Below are 21,265 nucleotides of genomic sequence, written 5' to 3'. Positions count from 1 at the left end.
TAACAACAGTGAAGACCAAAAATAAAGTAGTTTACTGCTTACATTATTTTGTAGGTCTGATTGTTCTTCAAATATATCCTAGTATTGTAATACCAACTAGTTGACAGAGACTTATTCTGTGCATTACCATGTACTTGCAGAAAATGTACCATGCACTTGCAACAAACCATGCTCCCGTTAGGCCAATGTCTTTGTTAGTGCTCCAGGACAGCCTTTTCCTGCTGTCTATTTACTTGAAGATTGAGCATTTTTAAGAATAAATAAATCAGCTGTAACAAAACTTTAGTATTTTACAATATTCCATTGTGATATTGTAGCCAGCAGAAAACCACTACTTCGGCTTCTAGATGGTGTAAATTGAAGCCAAAACAACTAAGGGGGCAAGTGCCGATTGGTGTACTGTATTCAGTGTTGACTTTATAAATCTGTAAAGATGTGTCTTGGCCAATATTTCCTCTACTTTTTCCATCCATGTGTGGAATGAATCATATCATATGCCCCAATATCAAGGTAATGTGCACGATCAATTGAAACGATTTGCCTTTGTTTAGACACGACTGTTAAAATTATATACTTTATGTAACTTAACCCAACAAAATCTCACTATACCAAGCTGTAACTCATTTGATCTTAATTTCTTTAAAATTTATTAGCTGATTATACAGCATGTTACCAGTTGACGATATACTGCAGTGTTTTGATGATGTGAGTACGACCAGAAATTCAGTCTATATGGCAGAGTTTACATTTGGACACTTGCCTTTCACCACCTAAGGATGTTCCATGGTGCTTAATAGCTAGTGAAGTACAGCCATCCCTCGTTTAGCACATGCAGTCATAGAGATTTACGACATGGAAACAGGCCTTTGGCCCAACTTGTCCATGCCACCTCTTCTTTTTCTAACCACTAAGCTTGTCCTAATTGCCCACCTTTGGGCCATATTTTTCTATACCTATCTTACCCATGTAACTGTTCAAATGTTTTTAAAAGATAAAATTGCACCTGCCTCAATTACTACCTCTGGCAGCTTGTCCAGACACTCACCACCTCTGTGTGGGAAAAAAAATGTCGCTCTGGACTCTTTTATATCTTTCCCCTCACCTTAAACCAATGCCCTCTAGTTATAGACTCCCCTACCTTTGGCAAAAAGATGTTGACTATCTTCTCTATGCCCCTCGATATTTTACAGACCTCTACAAGATCACTCCTAAGCCGCCTCCGCTTCCGGGAAAAAAGTCCCAGTCTATCCAGCTCTCCTTATGACTCAAATCATCAAGATCCTGTAGCATCCTAATAAATCTAGTAACATGGCTACTAAACAAAAGCATGTTAAATGAAAATCACTTTCCCATAAAGCATTACATTCCTAGTCTGTAGTTTTTACATTACCTGAATATTGCTGAAAAGAGAGACTGTTGTTGATTGGTTGGCAAATCAACTCTGACCAATATTTCACCATGGAGAACACAATTTTATATCCCCTTCACAGCAAAGTTTTAAAATCCCCTTGCCAGTCAACCAGTATTCTTTTCTCCTGGGGTATGAATTGTTGAGATGATTTGTAATTTGGCATTCTTGTGTATGTCGTGATGTGTACAAGGCAAAAAGCCTTGGCTCTCTTCAGCAGTGTTCAATTTTTGCATTAAAAACCAATTGTTTACCATGAACCAAACTGTCCCAAAAATCCTTTTACTAATTCTTAATGACAACTTACCAACTCTTAACTTGCTTCCTGCCATTGACTCACTGCCTCTCCCGATTTGCTGCCAAGACCCCCGTGAAAGGTGACTTGCCTAAGTGCAACATGGGCCCATTCCCTTGTGGAGCCACCTTAGCTTGCAGTTTTTGCCTTTGCCTCTAGCAGAAGCAGCATCTCTCTCCATCTCATGTCACCACTTTTTGCTTGTGTCTTGTGTGTGAGCGCATGGTTATTTTGATGTTGTGAATCTGGAACACCCATCATGTACTCTGCTTTGGGACAAAGTTCCAGCAGCTTAGATCCAAAAAAAATTAATTCCCAAAACCTCGCTCTTCCCCTTTTAAATTGGTCGTTAAAACCTACTTCCATGGCTATGCTTTTAGTACTAATAGCTCCTTATGTTTTTTCTCATTTGATCATGGGATGTAGGCACCGCTGGCTAGGCCAAAGTTTATTGCCCACTCAATACAAGATTTCATCTAATAAATGTTCCAGTGAATTGCCTTTAAAACCCTAAAAGTTTCATGATTGGAAGAGCTTGCAGTTGATTAAGAGCTACACTGTTGACATTTATCCCTAAATCAACACCTCTCATTAAAATTACCCTCTCCAATGCTCCCCCTCTCTGTTTATAGAGTGCACTGCTGAAGAGAATAATTTGTGATTTTCCTTGCAACAGATTTTGCCAAGTACCTTCACAATGCAGTTCAGATCTTGTAGCCCTTTAGTGCACCAGCGCTGTATGGGAGGGCAAGAGTGTGGCCAAGGACGGACTACATCAGGGTGCACCCTGTCAAAGCAAATGGCTCACAACTTGAAAGGAACCTGAATCTGGGCTTGTAGCCAACCAGGAGATGGACTGCATCAGCATCATAAGAGTTGCTGGTGCTTAAGGAAAAGATCATATCAAATAAGGTGTTTAAGGATGATATCCATGTTTGTATCAGAGAGGCAAAACCTGCTGCAGTTACACCTCAACATTGTGCATTAGTCCAAGCAAATAGTTTTCAGAATTTGAGTGATAAAGCTCAGAAGCTTCTTTGTCTGCATGACTCTTCTAGATCCAGAACTGTTTCTATGCAGGTGTTCACTCTTGCTTAGCTTAAGAGTCAAATATGAACTTGACCATAGAAAGGCAACAAACACATCAATGGCATTACTGCTTAAAATTTTTGTGTTCAGCTGCGTTAATTTTTTGAGGATTTTTTTCCTTTGTCAGCAAGTCCTGGATTATTTTTAAGACTGCTGCATTAATTCCAGTTCTATATGTTTTGAAACTTCCACAGGGTGAGCATTGTGTTCTGATGTCTGTGATCAGTGGAGATGCAGTGGCCTTAATTCGGGATATGCAAGAACAAGAAGTGGTGGAATTATGTATGAACGTCCTGCGAGAACTTTTTAAGGAAGAGGTAATTCAATGCAGAATTTAAATACCATTTAAAATAAAATAAATTTTTGTAAAAACTCTTTTTTCCCCATAAAACATTTCAAGAAATATTAGCAATTCTTGTGGAGATCATTTGTTTGTACTTGCATAATAAATATAACATTCTGGGCAAATTCTTGTGTTGCAAAAAATAATGTTGAAGCATCATACCAGTGTTCAGGTTGAAAGAAAGGTGGGGTTACGAATATTGATATATGTCGAAGGCTTTGCATGCTGATATTGGATACATTCTCAAATATGTGTTAAGTTTGTATAATCGCAAATTTCACTATGTTGCTTAAAGATTCTTATGTTCAAAAGTTTTCAGAGATAAGAACAAAGGTAGTGGTAGCTTGAACAGATAATACAGCCCATTGTACCTGCTCACCCATTCAATAAGATCATAGTTGAGTTTCTGCATCATCTCCTCTTTGCAGCCTATTTCCGTATCCCTTGATTCTGATAATTCTATCAATAATTCTACCAATCTTAAACAGCCTAATTAACGGGGTAGAGAATTCCAAAGATTTGCAACTCTTGAGTAAACATATTTCTCCTGATCTCAGTCCTGGTTGACCAACTCCTTATCCTGAAGTTCATGATATTTCAGCCAAACAATCTTTCAGTACTCTCAAGTTCTCTCTGAATTTTATGTTTCACTGAGATCGCTGCTCATTCTTCTAAACTCCGGAAAATATAAACTCATTCAGCTCTATTTTCCTTGATAGGATTGCCCACTCATACCAGTAATCAATGTAGTGAAGCTTTGTTGCACCCTCTAAGTATATAGTTCCTTAGGTAAAGACACTAGAATTATACATAGTACTCCAGGTGCGATCCCAGTAAAGCTCTAAATACTTGAACATGACTTCTTTGCTCTGATAGTTGAGAAAGATCAAATATCATTTGTCTTCCTTTTTTTTTCGTGTACCTGCATATTAATTTTCTGTGATTTGTTTGCAAGGACTCCCAGATCTTCTGGCCTCACCTTTTAAATTTTGCTATTCTTCCTATTCCATTTCCTAATGTTATGCTCCATTTGCAACCTTCTTGCTCAATCACTTAAACAAATTCGTAACCCTTCAAAACCATTCTGCATCTACCTCAAAGCTTACTTTCTTATCAAGCTTTGGATCATCAGAAAACTTGGATATGATAAACTTAAAGCTCTCATATAAATCATTGATACAGATTGTAAATAGCTGAGCCCTAAGCAATGGTCCTTGCAGTACCTCACTAGTTTCACCCAGTTGAAGCAAAAATGATCCTTTTATTCATCAGGTCCATTAACCAATCCTCAATCTCCAAGGTGATATCTTAATCCATGAGGCCTGAGGTTATGCAACAACCTGTCATATCTTTTTGAACACCTTTTAAAAATTCAAATATAGTAGAGGTTATGATAGGGTAAAGGAAAAGAAATTGGCTACATCATTGTTATACAGTCAGCCAGATTTCACTCTTCTGACCATGATACAGAGACTCATTAAAGTACTCAGCCAGAAACCAGACAAGAATGAATTTAACTTAAGCCGTGTTATATTACATAGATAACTTGTTACATTTGCAACCTAGGATCAGAGTTTATTTATTGAGTGTGTACATAATCACAGAGCCAAGCAATGCCTTTGTCAAAAGCTAGATGAGGTTCTTCAAGCCTGCCTTCAGGTTTAGATAGTGGATCATCCATGATGAGTTATTGTTTGGACTGCAGCTCAGCTGCAACCTGGATGGTCTTGGCAATATCACTGCTACTAGTGGTCAGTCTAAAAATGGTTTAAAAGAGCCCAGTATTGCTTTTGGAGACCAAACCCCAGTGAACAAACAATGAAATCTGTGCTGAGAGAATAGCTTCTGATGGATATTTTCTTCTGGCAAATCTGTTCCTCCTTGATGTGGTGGGTTTAACCATATGGGGTGGAGTGAGGGAAGGCATACTGTTAATGGGTTGAGAAGATCATTGAATAAGGCAGACTCGGAGTGGAGTAGACTGCCTGTTGCAATAAATTTCCCAATGTGCAGGTAACAGGGTGGCCGATGTTGCTCATGTCTGGCAACTGAGTTGGTCGAAGAATACCTGTAATGATGCAATTTGTTGAGTTGAGTTTCACATTGATAAGTTGGCTGTGGACAATTTGGTACCACTTTGGGACACATTATTCTGTAGTTGAGTATACCATGGCATGAGCAGAAGATATTAGGCTCTTGGCCTGTGATTCCCAAGAGATACTGGACAGTTTACTAAGAAGGTTAAAAGCCTTTCTCTCCTTACAGATGCTGCCAGATCTGCTGAGATTTACTCTTTTGGTTACTGAGAAGATTGTTGCGTGTTTTAATTTTTTATTGTTTGAGCAGCCAATTGGGGGTTCTATCAAGAGTAATGTGTAGGTAAAATGGGGAGGATTGTATTTAAGTCTCTAGCCATCCAAGGCAATATTTATTTTCCTCTTGATGTTGGAATTATGAAGATGGAATGTGCTAGACTCTTGACTGTCTGGCAATCACCCATTCCCCCTTTGCCTGTACAATGTGATCATCTCTCTAAATGTGCTATCTGCAGTTCTTAGCCTCACCGAAGCACCACAGTGATACCTCCTGTCACTTGAATTCTAAAATCCAGAGCTCACATTTCTGCATCTGGTTATGCTTCCTTCATCATCTCGGCCATAGGAGGCAGCATCCACGATTTTCCAGATATTGCAGGATGGGCATTTTGGGTCTGAACTGCCTTGCCATGCCTTCCTTTACTTCTCAGAATATTTGTTACAAATTGGAGACCAGAAGCCACCTCCTTACTGCTCCTAGTAAGCTTTATTGCTATTAGTAAACCTAATACTAATGAAACCATAGAATTATTCGAGTTTGAAAGATAAATAATCAAAATAGTCACTAACCAATCATTGACTGTTGATGTTACACGTCAATTTTTATTTCTCAGAACACAGCTGGCTCACAGATTGAGCCCCAACCAGTCACATTCATCTGTGCCCTTTTAAACTCAGAAGTTAAGATAGCTACTTATGCGAACAGCATCTCCACCTTCCTTCCATGCAAACTAAATACTTGCTAACTTACTGGCTGGCCAAAAATGAAAGACAAGTCTTAGGAGAAAAAGCTTGTGCTTTCAAGAGCATGGCAGTAATAATTGGTCGTTTCAACTGTTGGCTCTTTCTGAACAGTGCATCTGTTTTTCTTTTCCAATGCTAGTAGCTTCTGCTGCATTTAGTTCTCATAAGTAATTTAGATGGTACATTTACACTTCTGTAAAGTTTAAACCTTGTTGATGAATTTCAGTTTGAAATTCAGTAAATGTGCAGATTGTCATGCCATGAGCAAGTATGGTTATGGAATACAAATATTAGTTACTACATTTCTTTGACCATTATCCAGCCTCTGTGTTACTTTAGAGTTGTGAAGCTTGCATCATGGTCAATGGCAGAGCACATCTTGCATAGTAAACAAAGTTCAAAGTGCAGCTTTTTGATTAAGGAGTTTGCATGAAAAGTGTCAATCTAACTCATGACTCATAGGTGCACCTCAAATAGCCAGCATTCAAAATGATTCAGAAGATTCTGCTGGCTCAGATTATTGGTTCTGGCAACTAAAGTTTTAAAGTTTATTTATTAGTGTCACATATCCACTTACATTAACATTGCAATAAAGTTACTATGAAGTGCTTTTTATGTATATTCGTTCACACACTGTGGTGTTGACATGCCAGCATTTATTGTTCATCCGTAATTGCTCCTGAAGGTCATGTGAGTCATCTTTTTTTTAAAAAAGGCTGCAATCTGCTGTTAGGAGTTCCAGGACTTTGACCCTGACATTGAAGGAACAGCATTTTATTTCTGAAGTCATGATTGTACCTTGGAGGTGGTGGTGTTCCCATATGCCTATTACTGCTCTAGGTTGTACAGATCACAGATTTGAGAAGTGTTGTGGAGCAAACATTGGGTGATGTACACTGCAACCACATGGAGGGAACAGAGAAACAGGAGTAGGTCATTCAACCCCTCAAGCCTGCTCCGTTATTCAGTAAGATCATGGTTGACCTATGGCTTAATTCCATGTACCCGTGCTAGGCCTATATCCCTTAATACCCCTTCTCAATAAAAATGTGTCTATCACATACTCAATTCCTCAAATGGTGGTGGATGCTGGTTCAATCATTAGGTTTGAGTTCCAAACCTCCTCCACTCTCGGGGTGTAGAGATATTTTCTAACATCTCACCTAATTTTTAAATTATGAACCCCCATTTTCAGAGCCTAGTGGAAACGGCTTATCCTTATATTCTCTGTCCTTCCCTGTAAATATTTTGTAGACTTCTATGAGATCACCTTCAACCTCTGCATTTGAGAGAATAAATGCCTAATTTGTCTAATCTCTACTTGTAACAAGCCCTGAAATTCAGATATCATTCTTATAAATCTGCATTGAACCCCCTGCAGGACCAAAACATCCTTTCTAAGGTGTGGTACCCATACCTATTCACAGTATTCTTAAGGTCTAAGTAGGGTTTTGTACAACTGCAGTATAACATCTGCATCCCTATACTCCAGCCCTTTAGATATGGAACCCAGAATTCTGTTGGTCGCCTTGACTACTTTCTTCACCTGTTCATGGCATTTTCAGGAATTATGACCTAACCCCCAAATCTCGTTGAACATCCACTGAATTTAACTTTGTGTCTCCTTTAAAAGAGACCTTAATCTATCCTTTCTTGATTTGAAATGGATAGCCTCATATTTGTTTCTATTAACATCCAGTTGCCACAGCTTGGCCCACTTTATCAGTATTATGTTTTAGTTTTATGTTGTCCTCAACATTATCTACAATGCTGCCCAATTTTGTGTCATCTACAAATTTGGATATTTGATTTTTGATGCCATTATCTAAGTCATTAATGAATCTTGTAAATAATTGAGGCCCCTTGAGTGACACCAGTAGTCAAATCCTCCCAATTTGAGTACTCACCCATTACTACAACTCTCTTTTCTTTTGCTCAATCAATTTCCTCTCCATGTCCACAATCTACCTTCATATCCATGGGCATCCACCTTACTTAAAGGTCCCACACAAGAGATTGTTATCAAAATCCTACTGGAAGTCCATATAAAGAACATCCATTGACTTCTGTCCACCATCTTTGTCACCTCTTCAGATTATTCTGAGGTTTGTCAGGCATGCCTACTCTTCATGAATGGTGCTGACTCTCTCCGATTAACTGAAATTTCTCAATGATCGATTATCCTATCCTTGATTAATGGCACCCAATTTCTCCACCACAGATGTTAGGCTGACTGGTCTAATTCCTTGGTTTCCTTCTGTCACCCTTAAAGAGGGTATGGCTCCTGAATCGAGGGAAGTCTTAGAGCACCACCAATGTGTTCTCCTACATCTAACATGCATTGATGGAATCCATCAGGTCCTGGAGAATTTGTCACTCCCCAGTTCCATTGGCTTCCCCTTATTGATTATTCACTTAAGCTAATTCTATTTACATATCCTCTCTGTTTCCTTGGGACTACCGGCAAGGTATCCCCCTTTTCTGCAGTGAATACGGAAGCAAAATACTCGTTCAACAAGGCTACCATTTCTCCATGGTCATCTCTGTCTTCAGTGCCCCAATGGTGTTTTTAACTAGTAGCTTACCCTAATAAAGTCTCCTTTTTTTGTAATTTATGTCCCTTCCAAGTTTCCTTTCATAATTTCTTTTTGCTGCTCTTAAAAGCTGCCTTGAAGTCCTTTGTTGGTCTTTGTATTTATCCCATTCTGTCAGATCTGTACTATCCTTTGCATTCTTATAAACCCTTTCTTTTACTTTTATACTGTCCCTTACATTCTTAGAAATCCGTAGCTTTTTTTTATGAGGCATAGCTTTTCCTCCTTTTGGGCACAAACTGCTTCTGAATAGCATTAAATGTTTCATTGAATATCCTCCACTGTTTCTTGGTTATTCTACCCATGACCATTGTTTCCCAATGTATTGTGGACAGTCTTTGCCTCATCCTATTAAAGCCTTGCTTAAATCCAAAATTTTAGTGTCCGATCTTTGCTTATCTTTTACAAATGCTAAACTAAACTCGATTGTGTTATGTTCACTTTTTGACAAGTGCTCACAAATAACCAGGTCATACTTAAATCAGATTCATTGCTCAGTACTAGATCCAGTGATGCTTGACCCCTTCTTGCATGCAAGTCTTGCTGCCGTAGGAAACAATCCCAAACACGCTACAGAAATTCATAACCTATTCAACACTTCCTCCCGATCAATTTTGAACCTTTTGCGGAAGCATCTATTTCCTTGGTAAAGACCAGTGTAAACTTTTCATTTAATACCTCAGCAATACCCCCTGCCCCCATGTGTGAATTCCCTTTTAGGTTCCTAATAAGTCTTGTTCTATTTATCACCCTTTTACTATTTACGTGCCTATAGAAGTTTTGGGATTTTCTTTGTTGGCTGCCAGTCTGTTCTCATTATTCATAAGAACATAAGAAATAGGAGCAGGAGTAGGCCATCTGGCCCTTCAAGCCTGCCCCGCCATTCAATAAGATCATGGCTGATCTGTCGTGGCTCAGTTCCACTTTCCCGCCCTCTCCCCATAACCCTTAATCCCCTCTCTTATCAAAAACCCATCAACCCGCTTCTTAAAAATATTTAGCGAGGCAGCCTCCACCACTTCAACGGGCAGAGAATTCCAGAGATTCACCACCCTTTGAGTGAAGAAGTTCCTCCTCAACTCCGTTCTGAACCGCCCCCCCTTTATCTTGAGGCTGTGCCCCCTAGTCCTACTGTCTTTTTTGAGCGGGAAGAGTCTTTCCACCTCTATCCTATCCATCCCATTCATCATCTTATACGTCTCAATGAGATCTCCCCTCATTCTTCTAAACTCTAACGAGTACAAGCCTAGTTTATTCAGCCTCTCCTCATAGCTCAACCCCCTCAACTCCGGTATCAGCCTAGTAAACCTCCTCTGCACTCCCTCCAAGGCCAAAATATCCTTGCGCAGGTGTGGCGCCCAAAACTGCACACAGTACTCCAGCTGCGGCCTCACCAATGCCCTATACAGCTGCAGCAAGACCTCCCTACTTTTATATTCAATCCCCCTCGCTATGAAGGCCAGCATCCCATTCGCCTTCCTGACCACCTGCTGCACCTGCAGGCTGGGTTTTTGCGACTCATGCACAAGGACCCCGAGGTCCCTCTGCACCGTCGCCTGCTGCAGTTTTTCGCCCCGTAAGTAATAGTCCTTCCTACCATTCTTCCTACCAAAGTGGACCACCTCACACTTGCCAACATTAAATTCCATTTGCCATTTCCTGGCCCATTCGCCCAGCCTATCTAGATCCTTCTGCAGACTCTCCACACCCTCCGCACAATTTGCCTTTCCCCCAATCTTGGTGTCATCAGCAAATTTCGACACCCTACACTCGGTTCCCTCCTCCAGATCATCTATATAAATGGTAAATAGCTGAGGCCCCAGCACCGACCCCTGGGGCACCCCACTAGTCACCAACCGCCAATCCGAATAGCACCCATTGACCCCCACTCTCTGCCTCCTATTTGACAACCAATCCTCTATCCACGCTAACACCCTACCCCCAACTCCATGTCCTCTGACCTTCTGCAGTAACCTCTTGTGAGGTACCTTATCAAACGCCTTCTGAAAATCCAGAAAGACCATATCCACCGGCTCTCCTCTATCCACCGCCCTAGACACATCCTCATAGAACTCCAGTAAATTTGTCAGACACGACTTCCCTTTAATGAAACGGTGTTGCGTCTGCCCTATCAAGCAATTCCCTTCAAGATGCCTCGCAATTTCCTCCTTAATGACGGATTCTAACATTTTACCTACCACAGACGTTAAACTAACCGGCCTGTAATTCCCCGCCTTTTGCCTGGCACCCTTCTTAAACAACGGCGTAACATTAGCCGTTTTCCAATCCTCCGGCACTTCCCCGGAATCCAGCGACGTTTGGAAAATAACCACCAAGGCATCCACTATCACCTCCGCCATTTCTTTCAGAACCCTCGGATGCATTCCATCCGGTCCTGGGGACTTGTCCACAATCAGCCCCTCCAGTCTGTCGCGCACCACCTCTCTAGTAACAGTAATGTCATTAAGACCCTCCAGTCCTACCACCTTTCCATCGCTAACACCCGGCAAATTATTCACGTCCTCCTCTGTGAAGACAGAAACAAAAAAGTTATTCAAGACCTTAGCCATATCCCCATCCCCTACCACTAGGTCCCCTTTCTCATCCGCTAAGGGACCAACGTTCACCCTAGCCAGCCTCTTCCTTTTTATATATTTATAAAAACTCTTGCTATCCTTTTTTATATTAAGCGCTAGCCCAGCTTCATAGCTTCTTCTACCCTCCTTTATCAACTTTTTTGTCAATCTTTGTTGACATTTAAACCTTTCCCAATCCTCTTCTCGCCCACTGCTCTTAGCTACTCTAAATTCCTCCGCTTTTAATTTAACACTTTCCTTCACCTCCTTCGTTATCCACGGCTTATTACCTCTCTTCCTACTGTCCTTTTTAACCATCGGAATAAATTTCTGCTGAGCACCAAGAAAGATCTCCTTAAAGATCCTCCACTGCTCCTCAGCAGACCTACCTTCCAACGCGCTCCCCCAGTCCACATTCGCCAATTCTTCTCTCATCCTACTATACTCCCCTCTATTCAAACAAAGGACGCGTGTCCGGGAACCCACTTTCTCCTCCTCCATCTGCAACAGAAACTCCACCATACAATGATCACTCTCTCCAAGAGGATCCTTCACCTCAAGGTCCCTAATTCTACCCGCCTCATTACATAGCACCAGATCCAAGATAGCTCGCTCCCTCGTCGGCTCCAACACACACTGTTCCAGGAAACTATCCCGGCAGCATTCCAAGAACTCCTCCTCGAGCCCACCTCGTCCAACATGGGTCGACCAATCAATATGCAGATTGAAATCCCCCATAACTACTGCCGTCCCATTCCTGCACGCCGCACTTATTTGCGCGTTAACAGCCCGCCCCACCTCCAGATCATTATTCGGGGGCCTATAGACGACACCCACCAGCGTCTTCCTCCCTTTGCTGCTCCTAATCTCCACCCACAACGATTCCACTTTCTGCTCTTTGGCTCCGATATCATCCCTTGCTACCACCTTGATGCTGTCCTTAATCAGCAGAGCTACGCCACCCCCTCTTTCCTCCTGCCTATCCTTCCTAAACACTTGATAGCCCTTCACTTCTCTCATGAGTTTTTCACGTCCCCTTTGAGCCTTCTACAGCTGTCCTTGGTTCTTAAGGTTTCAGTTTTCCTGACATCTGTCACAAACCAATCCTTTCTTCCTTATCTTAATTTCTATCTCCCTTTTCATCCAGGAAGGTTTGGATTTGTTTGCCCTACCTTTTCCTTTTAAGGGAATATACCTCGAGTATGTCCGGCCAATTTCTGCTTTGAAGGTACCTCTTTATTCAGCTACAGTTTTTCCTGCCATCCTTGCGTTCCATTCTAACCAGCTCAGCTCTATTCTTGCCCTACTGAAGTTTGCTGTCCTCCAGTTAATTATTTTTACTCTGGATTGCCAATTTTCCTTTTCTGTTGTCATTGTAAAGGTTACAATAAATACAATGATCACTGTCTCCTAAATGTTCCCCATTGACACTTGATCAAATTGGTCCACATCATTCACGAGAATCAGGTCCAACGGGACATCCTTTCTTGTTGGACTGGACACAGACTGTGAAGAACATTTTCTTGAACACAGTTTAGGAACTTTTGTCCCCCTCTATTCTTTACTACTGTCCCAATCCACATTCAGATAATTAAAGTTTCCCACTAAAAATACTCCATAATGTTTGCATCTCTGTAATGTCCCTGCAGATTTGATCTTCTACATTGTTCTCACTAGCTGGCGGTCCATATGCTTTATTAAACAACATAATTGCACCCTTTTTGTCCCTTAGCTGTAGCCAAAATGATTACGTTCTTGAATCTACTGGGACATCCAATTATAGCTGACTTTGTTCAGAACAAAAGATATTTATTGATAATTAAAACTAATTACAGGAGGTTGCAGCCCTGGGCTACCTGGAGTAGGGCTCCAGAAAGCCTTTACATGTTTGTTATTTGACTGCCAGAGATGTTCTGACTGAGAAAAGACTATTCTGTGATGTGATCACCCACTCTGTTCCCATTGGTCCATCAAGTCAGATGACCAGTTTTGCTGTACTGTCTTAGGGACGGACACCACCTGTACAAAATCTCTCCCCCTTTAACTTTCTTATACAAACTTAAAAATTGAATATTATGTTCTAAATAAATATTGTGTACAAAGTTAGACATTAGTAAATTGAGGTGGCAATTGTTCAATGAAGGGATCTTAAATCTCGCATTTAACATAATACTTTTAGAAAACTCTAACTACAAATATGGGATTCTTGTATACAAGTCTTCTGTTTCCTGAGTTCTGTCCTAACCTGTACACTGATCATGGATCATATACTTAACTCTTGTGGATGGTGTCACTCTCCAATTCTTCTTTGATCCTTTTTTCTGTTGAGCATCTTATTCTACAATGCATGCAAGTACCTTCTTCACACTATAACATGGTCTTATGTCCTGAGTTCTTGCACAATATCAGTTTGTCACTTGTGAAGGTACTTGGGTCCTGTGATAAAGTTTCTTCCGTTCCTTGCACTTCTATTTGGCATATGTTCCATTGACCATGTTACCATATTGTTTCTGTGCCTTTTTTTTAATGTAACCATTTGAGCAGTCTTATCCTGGCATGTAATTTCTTGCTCTGCCTGAATTGCTGCTTTGCCTAGTTCTCTCTAGCCCATCTTCACTATGTGGCTTAATTTACCAATCACTTTCTATTATCTACTGCATCAACCAACCTTCTGCTGAGATCTGAGCTCCTTATTTCTCCTTTGCCCCTAGATTAGTCTGAGCCCATTCCAGCTCCAGCTCCATCTCCCACATTTGGCTTTTTTGATAATTGTTGTCCTGTCATTCTTGATATCCCTCGGAAGTACTGTTAAGATGAACTGACAACTTGTTAAATGAGTTCCCTGTAGCGATCAGAGCTCTGAAGAGAGAAAAAATGCTGGAAAATCTCAGCAAGTCTGGTAGCATTTGTAAGGAGAGAAAAGAGCTGACGTTTCAAGTCCACATGACCCTTTGTCAAAGCCCAGCATCCACAGTAATTTGATTTTATCACAGTTCTCGATCTGTTTTTGAATTTGTTCCAGTTCAGCCTTTTTCCCAACCGTTGCTTTCCCAATCCCTCACTCAGTTAAGAGCTAATTAAGTTGTTCATGTTACATTTATTGGACAATTCTCCTGAGCATCAAGAATCAAATCCTTAATGTGATTTGCTCTGAGACTAACAGTTCTTTCACCTAACATTAAACTGATATCACTTATGTGAGATTTAGAACATAGAACCTTACAGCACAGTACAGGCCCTTTGGCCCTCAATGTTGTGCCAAGCTATGTCCAATCCCAAGATCAAGCTATCCCCTCCCTATAATTCTGGAGTGCTCCATATGCCTATCCAATAACCGTTTGAAAGTTCCTAAAGTGTCTGACTCCACTATCACAGCAGGCAGTCTGTTCCACACCCCAACCACTCTCTGGGTGAAGAATGTACCTCGGACATCCCTCCTATATCCCCCACAATGAACCTTAAAGTTATGCCTCCTAGTAACAGCTACATCCACCCGAGGAAATAGTCTCTGCAAATCCACTCTATCAATCCCTCTCATCATCTTATAAACCTCTATTAAGTCACCTCTCATCCTAATCCGCACCAAAGAGAAAAGCCCCAGCTCCCTGAACCTTTCTTCATAAGACCTACCTCCAAACCAGGCAGCATCCTGGTAAATCTCCCCTGCACTCTCTCCAATGCTTCCACATCCTCCTTATAATGAGGTGACCAGAACTGAACACAATATTCCAAACGTGGTCTCACCAACGTCCAGTACAGTTGCAGCATAACCCTACAGCTCTTAAACTCAAATCCCCCTGTTAATAAACGCTTACTATAAGCCTTCTTCACGGCTCTGTCCACTTTGAGTGGCAACCTTCAGAGATCTGTGGATATGGCCCCCAATATCTGTTCCTCCACATTCCTTGGAACCCTGCCGTTGACCCTGTAATCCGCATTCAAGTTTGTCCTACCAAAATGAATCATCTCTCACTTATCAGGGTTAATCTCCAGCTGCCACTTTTAGGCCCAGCTCTGCATCCTATCAGTGTCTCTTTGCAGCCTGCAAGAGCCCTCCACCTCATCCACTACTCCACCAATCTTGGTATCAGCAAATTTACTAACCGACCCTTCAGTCCCTTCTTGCAAGTCATTGATAAAAATCACAAAAAGCGAAGGACCCAGCACTGACCCCTGTGGTACACCACTGGTAACTGGCCTCCGGTCTGAAAATTTTCCCTCCACCACTACCCTCTGTCTTCTATGATACAGTAAGAAGTCCGACAACACCAGGCTTAAGTCCAACCAATTTATTTGATAGTAATCTCAAATTGGTTGGACTTAAACCTGGTGTTGTCAGACGACTTACTGTGTTTACCCCAGTCCAACGCCGGCATTTCCACATCATGAATTCTATGATACAGCCAGTTACTTACCCAGTTGGCCAAATTTCCTTCTATCCCACACCTTATCATCTTCATGAGCTTACCATGGGGAATCTTGTCAAACGCCTTACTAAAATCCACACATACGACATCTTCTGCTCTACCTTCGTCCACACACCTAGTTACCTCCTCAAAGAATTCAGCCAAACTTGTGAGGCAGGACTTACCCCTCATAAAACCGTGCTGACTATCCCGGATTAAACTGAATCTTTCCAAATGGTCATAAATCCTATCTCTCAGGACCCTTTCCATTAACTTACCAGCCACCAAAGTAAGACTAACTGGCCTATAATTACCAGGGTCATTCCTATTTCCTTTCTTGAAAAGAGGAACAACATTTGCCACTCTCCAGTCCTCTGGCACTATCCCTGTGGACAGTGAGGACCCAAAGGTCAAAGCTAAAGGCTCCACAGTCTCATCCCTTGCCTCTCAAAGTATCCTAGGATGTATCCTATCTGGCCCAGGGGACTTATCCACCCTCAGGTTTTTCAAAATTGCTAATACATCTTCCCTCAGAACATCTACCTCCTTTATCCTGTCAGCCTGTCTCTCACACTCCTCCCCGAAAACATGGCCCCTCTCCTTAGTGAACACTGAAGAAAAGTATTCATTCAACGCCTCACCTATCTCTTCTGACTCCATGCACAAGTTCCTACTACTATCCTTGACTGGCCCTAATCTCACCCTGGTCATTCTTTTATTTCTCACATAAGAGTAAAAAGCCTTGGGGTTTTCTTTTATCCGACCCGCCAAGGACTTCTCATGCCCCCTCCTAGCTCTCCTAAGCCCATTCTTTAACTCATTAACCTAGCTACCTTGTAACACTCAAGCGACCCACTGAACCTTGTTTTTTCATCCTTATATACACTTCCGTTTTCCTCTTGACAAGACATTCAACCTCCTTTGTGAACCATGGTTCACTCACTTGGCCATTTCCTCCCTTCCTGCCAGGGACATACCTATCAAGGACACGTAGTATTTGTTCCTTGGAAAAAGTTCCATTTTTCGTTTGTGCCCATACCTGACAGTTTCTGCTCCCATCTTATGCTCCCTAATTCTTTCCTAATCACATCCTAATTACCCCTGCTCCAATTATAAACCTTGCCCTGTCGTGTGACCCTATCCCCCTCCATTGTAATAATGAAGGACACCGAATTGTGGTCACTATCTCAAGTGCTCTCCCACAGACAAATCTAACACTTGGCCTGGTTCATTACCCAGTACCAAGTCCAATGTGGCCCCACCTGTTGTTGGCTTATCCACATAATTGTGTCAGGAAACTCTCCTGCACACACTGTACAAAAAGTGTCCCATCTGAACTATTCGACCTATAAAGGTTTCAATCAATATTTGGAAAGTTAAAGTCACCCATGATAACTACCCTGTGACATCCACACCTATCCATAATCTGCTTTGCCATTTCCTCCTCCACACCTCTATTACTATTTGGGGACCTATAAAAAACTCCTAACGACGTGACCGATCCTTTCCTATTTCTAACTTCAGCCCATATTACCTCAGTAGGCAGATCGCCCTCAAAATGCCTTTTCAGCTGCCTTAATTAACAATGCCACCACCTCTTTTACCGCCTTGCCTACTCTAGTGAAACATCTATACCCTAGAACTGCCAACAACCTTTCTTGTCCCTGTTTTAACCATGTCTCTGTAATGGCCACAGCATCATAGTGCCAAGTACCAATCCATGCTTCAGGTTCACCTACCTTATTCCTGATGCTCCTTGCATTGAAGTAAATACACTTCAATCTATCAACCTGCCTGCCTGTACACTCCTGTGACCTTGGTACTTTCCTCAATACCTCACGATCCTCGACACTGGCTTTTGGACTACATCTCATTTTCCCACTCCCCTGACAAATTAGTTTACACCCCCACCCCCCCCTGAAGAACAGATGCAAATTTCCCTCCCAGGATATTAGTGTCCCTCTGGTTCAGGTGCAAACCGTCCTGTTTGTACAAGTCCCACTTCCCCAGAATGTGCTGTAATTATCCAAGTAAATGAAACCCCCTCTCCTACACCATCCTGCAGCCATCTGTTAATCTGCACTCTCTCCCTGTTCCTCAACGTACTAACACGTGGCACCAGCAACAAACCAGAGGTGACAACAGAGATGATTTTGTCTTCGCTTTCAGCTTCCAGCCTAGCTCTCTAAATTCCTGTGTTAAATCCCCATCCCTCTTTCTACTTACGTCGTTGGTACCAATGTGCACCATGACCTGCGACTGATCTCCTCCCCCTTAAGGATCTTGAAAACACAGTCCGAGACATCATGGGCCCTTGCACCCGGGAGGCAGCATACCATCCTTGAGTCTCTTTTGCTGCCGCAGAACCTCCTATCTGTCCCTCTAACCATTGCATCCCCAATTACTATTGCTCTCCTGCTCTCTTCCCTTCCCTTTTGAGGCACAGGGATGGACTCAGTGCTCGGAGTCTGGTCACTCTGGGTTACCACTGGTTTCCATCCCCCTCAACAGAATCCAACACAATACTTGTTGCTGAGGGCAACAACCACAGGAGATCCCCGCACTGGCTGTTTCCTCCCAGCCCCCCCTCACTGTCACCCATCTATTATCATTTTTTGGAGTCTCCAGATCCCTGAAACTCTTACGTATGATCATCTCTGCTTCTCGAATGATGCGAAGTTCATCCAGCTCCAGTTCCCTAACACGGTTTTTAAGGAGCTGGAGATGGGTGCACTTCACACAAGTGAATTCAGTAGGGACACTAACGGCATCCCTCACCTCAAACATCCTGCATTTCCTCAGCTCCTCTTGAGTTCCATCCTATGATCTCTTGTGCTTTTTCTGTCAACCTTTTTTACCCTTTATTCACACCTTTATGCTCAGCAGTTCCTTCACTGCTTGCTGCTGAATGTTGTACTTTTTCTTGTTTTAAGAGATTTCTTAATTATTACTACCTTTTCATTGCCCTTTTCTCCTTGGCCTGATGTAAATAGCCATTGCGCAGTTAGATTAGGATCACCTACTTTTACCTTGTTTTCTGTTTGTTGTAGTTCTCAGTTAAGTTTATCCAATTTTTTTCCACTCTTAGTTCGATTGCTATGGGTGGTCTTGCTTTCAGATTAATTACAGCTTTGACTCGCTGGCCACATTGGGTTCATGACATCTTTTGCCCCTCAGGGTCTGGCACTAGCTAAACTACTCATTCATCCAAAAACAGGCACCATGTGAGTAATGGTCATTTCTAAACATCAGCCAAACCAGATACTCACAGGGAGGCTGTGCTGTCAAAATTTATCCAGTACCAATTTATAATAGTGGTCCACACTTCAGATGTTGTCAAGAGGCTGCAGACTTTGTGTTGGTGAGGCCACACCTAGAGTATTGTATGCTGGTTTGGAATTCTCATCTGAGAAAGGATGTTCTCGCTATAGAATGAGCGCAGCGAATGTTTTCTAGGCTGGTTCCTGGGATGGCAAGACTGTCGTTTGAGAAGAGACTAAGTCAGTTAGGATTACATTCATTGAGGTTTAGAAAAGTTGAGGAGATATTTTAAAAACCTGTAAAGTTCTAACAGGATTAGACAGGGTAGGTACAAAAGAATGGGCCCAATTCTCCCATCGCGACCCACAACTTTTCTGGTGGATCCAGCCCAGAAAATTGCGTGTTGGCCATTTTGTGGGATTTGCGCATGCGTCGGGAACATATGTACATCTCCTGAAGCCGGAGAACAGTCACAGTCAAGATCATGCTGGAAACTGGCGAGAACTGGTGTGTACGGTTTTCGTTTCCTTACTTGAGAAAAGATATACTGGCACTGGCGCGGGTGCAGAAGAGATTCACTAGATTGATTCTGGAGTTGAGCAGTTGGCTTATGAGGAGACACTGAGTAGACTGGGGCTATACTCATTGGAATTCAGAAGAATAAAGCGAGATCTTACAGAAAGATATAAGATTATGAAAGGAATAGATAAGATAGAAGCAGGGGAGTTGTTTCCACTGGCAAATAAAGCTAGAACTTGAGGGCATGGCCTCAAAATAAAGGGGAGCAGATTTAGGATTGAGTTGAGGAGGAACTTTTTCACAGAAAGGGTTGTGAATCTGTGGGCTTCCCTGCCCAGTGAAGCAGTTAAGGCTACCTTGTTGAATGTTTTTAAGACAAGGATAGATAAATTTTTGAACAATAAAGGAATTAAGGGCTGTGGTGAGTGGGCAGATAAGTGGAGCTGAGTCCACAAAAAGATCAGCCACAACCATGTTGAATGGTGGAGCAGGCTCGAGTCAGATGGCCTACTCCTGCTCCTAGTTCTTGTGTTCTTATGTTAAGAGAGGTGAGACATTTGAATCTTTTTTAATGTATTCTAAATATATTTTTCACATTTTTATTGGGTCCGGTACGCAATTTGCCAGGCCCGACAGCATCTACTGCCCCGCCAAGAGTATTTCATTCCAGCAGGGTTTAGAGTAGCACCCCACATTTGGGGAACTAATGGGAGACCCCGCCAGAATGAAGTTGGGGGGGGGGGGGGTTGCAATTGGGGCCCACTGGAGTCTTTGCCCCCCGGCATTGCCCAAGGGACAAAGTGCCCATGCTGATGGGGCACCTTGGCACTGCCCTCCATGCATTGGGCAGTGCCAAGGGGGCAGGGCCTATTGTGGATGGGGCTTAGGGGGAATTGGTGGGGGTGGGGAGTCCCGCTGCCACTCTGCATTACAATCAGCCTGGGCTGGAGGGAGGCCAGTGATTTTGGGGGGGGGGGGGGGAGGGGTCTGACTCTGTAGGGGTCAGCGGAGGGCAGTCTGCCAGAGTGAGGTTAGTGGGGGGAAATCACCACTGCTGGGAGGGGTGGGGTGGACATTAGGGTGCTTGGGGTGGGGAGGGAGTGGTGAGTCAGGGCTGGCCCAGGAATTGATGAGGGGGCCATGATCAGACCATGAGGGATGCTGGAGAGACAGCACTGCGGTGGTTCCGGGCTGGCTATGATCGAGCTGGCTAGCAAATGGAGACTGACAGATCAAAGCCACTGCACATGCGCAGAGTTCCAGGGCTGTCAAACTCTGGTGTGATTAGGCCCTGCCTCCCTGGGTTTTTAATGAGATTCATGATTGTGCACTGCAGAGGTCACCAGAGTGGGGAGATTTAGGTCTGACGCTGCACTGAGTGATCTGGAACAGTTTTCTCACCAATTCAGCACTTTTGGGAGAATCGCCCCCAATGTTCCTGATGGTGGGGAAAGTCCAGAGCTATGGGTCATAGTTTGAGGGTAACTCTTTTAGGACTAAGGTGAGGAAAAATTTCTTCACCCAGAGTGGTGAATCTGTGGAATTCATCACCACAGAAAGTAGAGGCCAAGCCATTGTGTGATTTGAAGGGAGAATTAAATATTGCTCTTGGGGCTTAAAGGGATCAAGGCATATGGGTGGGGTGGGGTAGGAGGAGGTGGGATCAGGATATTGAATTTGACGACCAGCCATCATGATGATGAATGGCAGAGCAT

At 42.7% G+C, this 21,265-nt stretch overlaps 1 protein-coding gene across 1 annotated transcript in view; it reads left to right on the top strand.

Moving 5' to 3' along the window:
- Window positions 1-21,265, top strand: part of kdm1b (lysine demethylase 1B) — a 145,348-nt gene that overhangs the window by 117,891 nt on the left and 6,192 nt on the right. The window contains exon 19 of the mRNA XM_080204011.1: window positions 2,987-3,109. Within this exon, the coding sequence (XP_080060137.1) occupies window positions 2,987-3,109 (123 nt within the window). The remainder of the gene's footprint in view (window positions 1-2,986; window positions 3,110-21,265) is intronic.

This window comes from Carcharhinus amblyrhynchos, chromosome 2 (assembly GCF_965287045.1).
Source record: "Carcharhinus amblyrhynchos chromosome 2, sCarAmb.v2.hapA, whole genome shotgun sequence".
In the NCBI taxonomy this organism is placed as follows: domain Eukaryota; kingdom Metazoa; phylum Chordata; class Chondrichthyes; order Carcharhiniformes; family Carcharhinidae; genus Carcharhinus; species Carcharhinus amblyrhynchos.
This window is presented reverse-complemented; position numbering and strand designations above follow the sequence as displayed.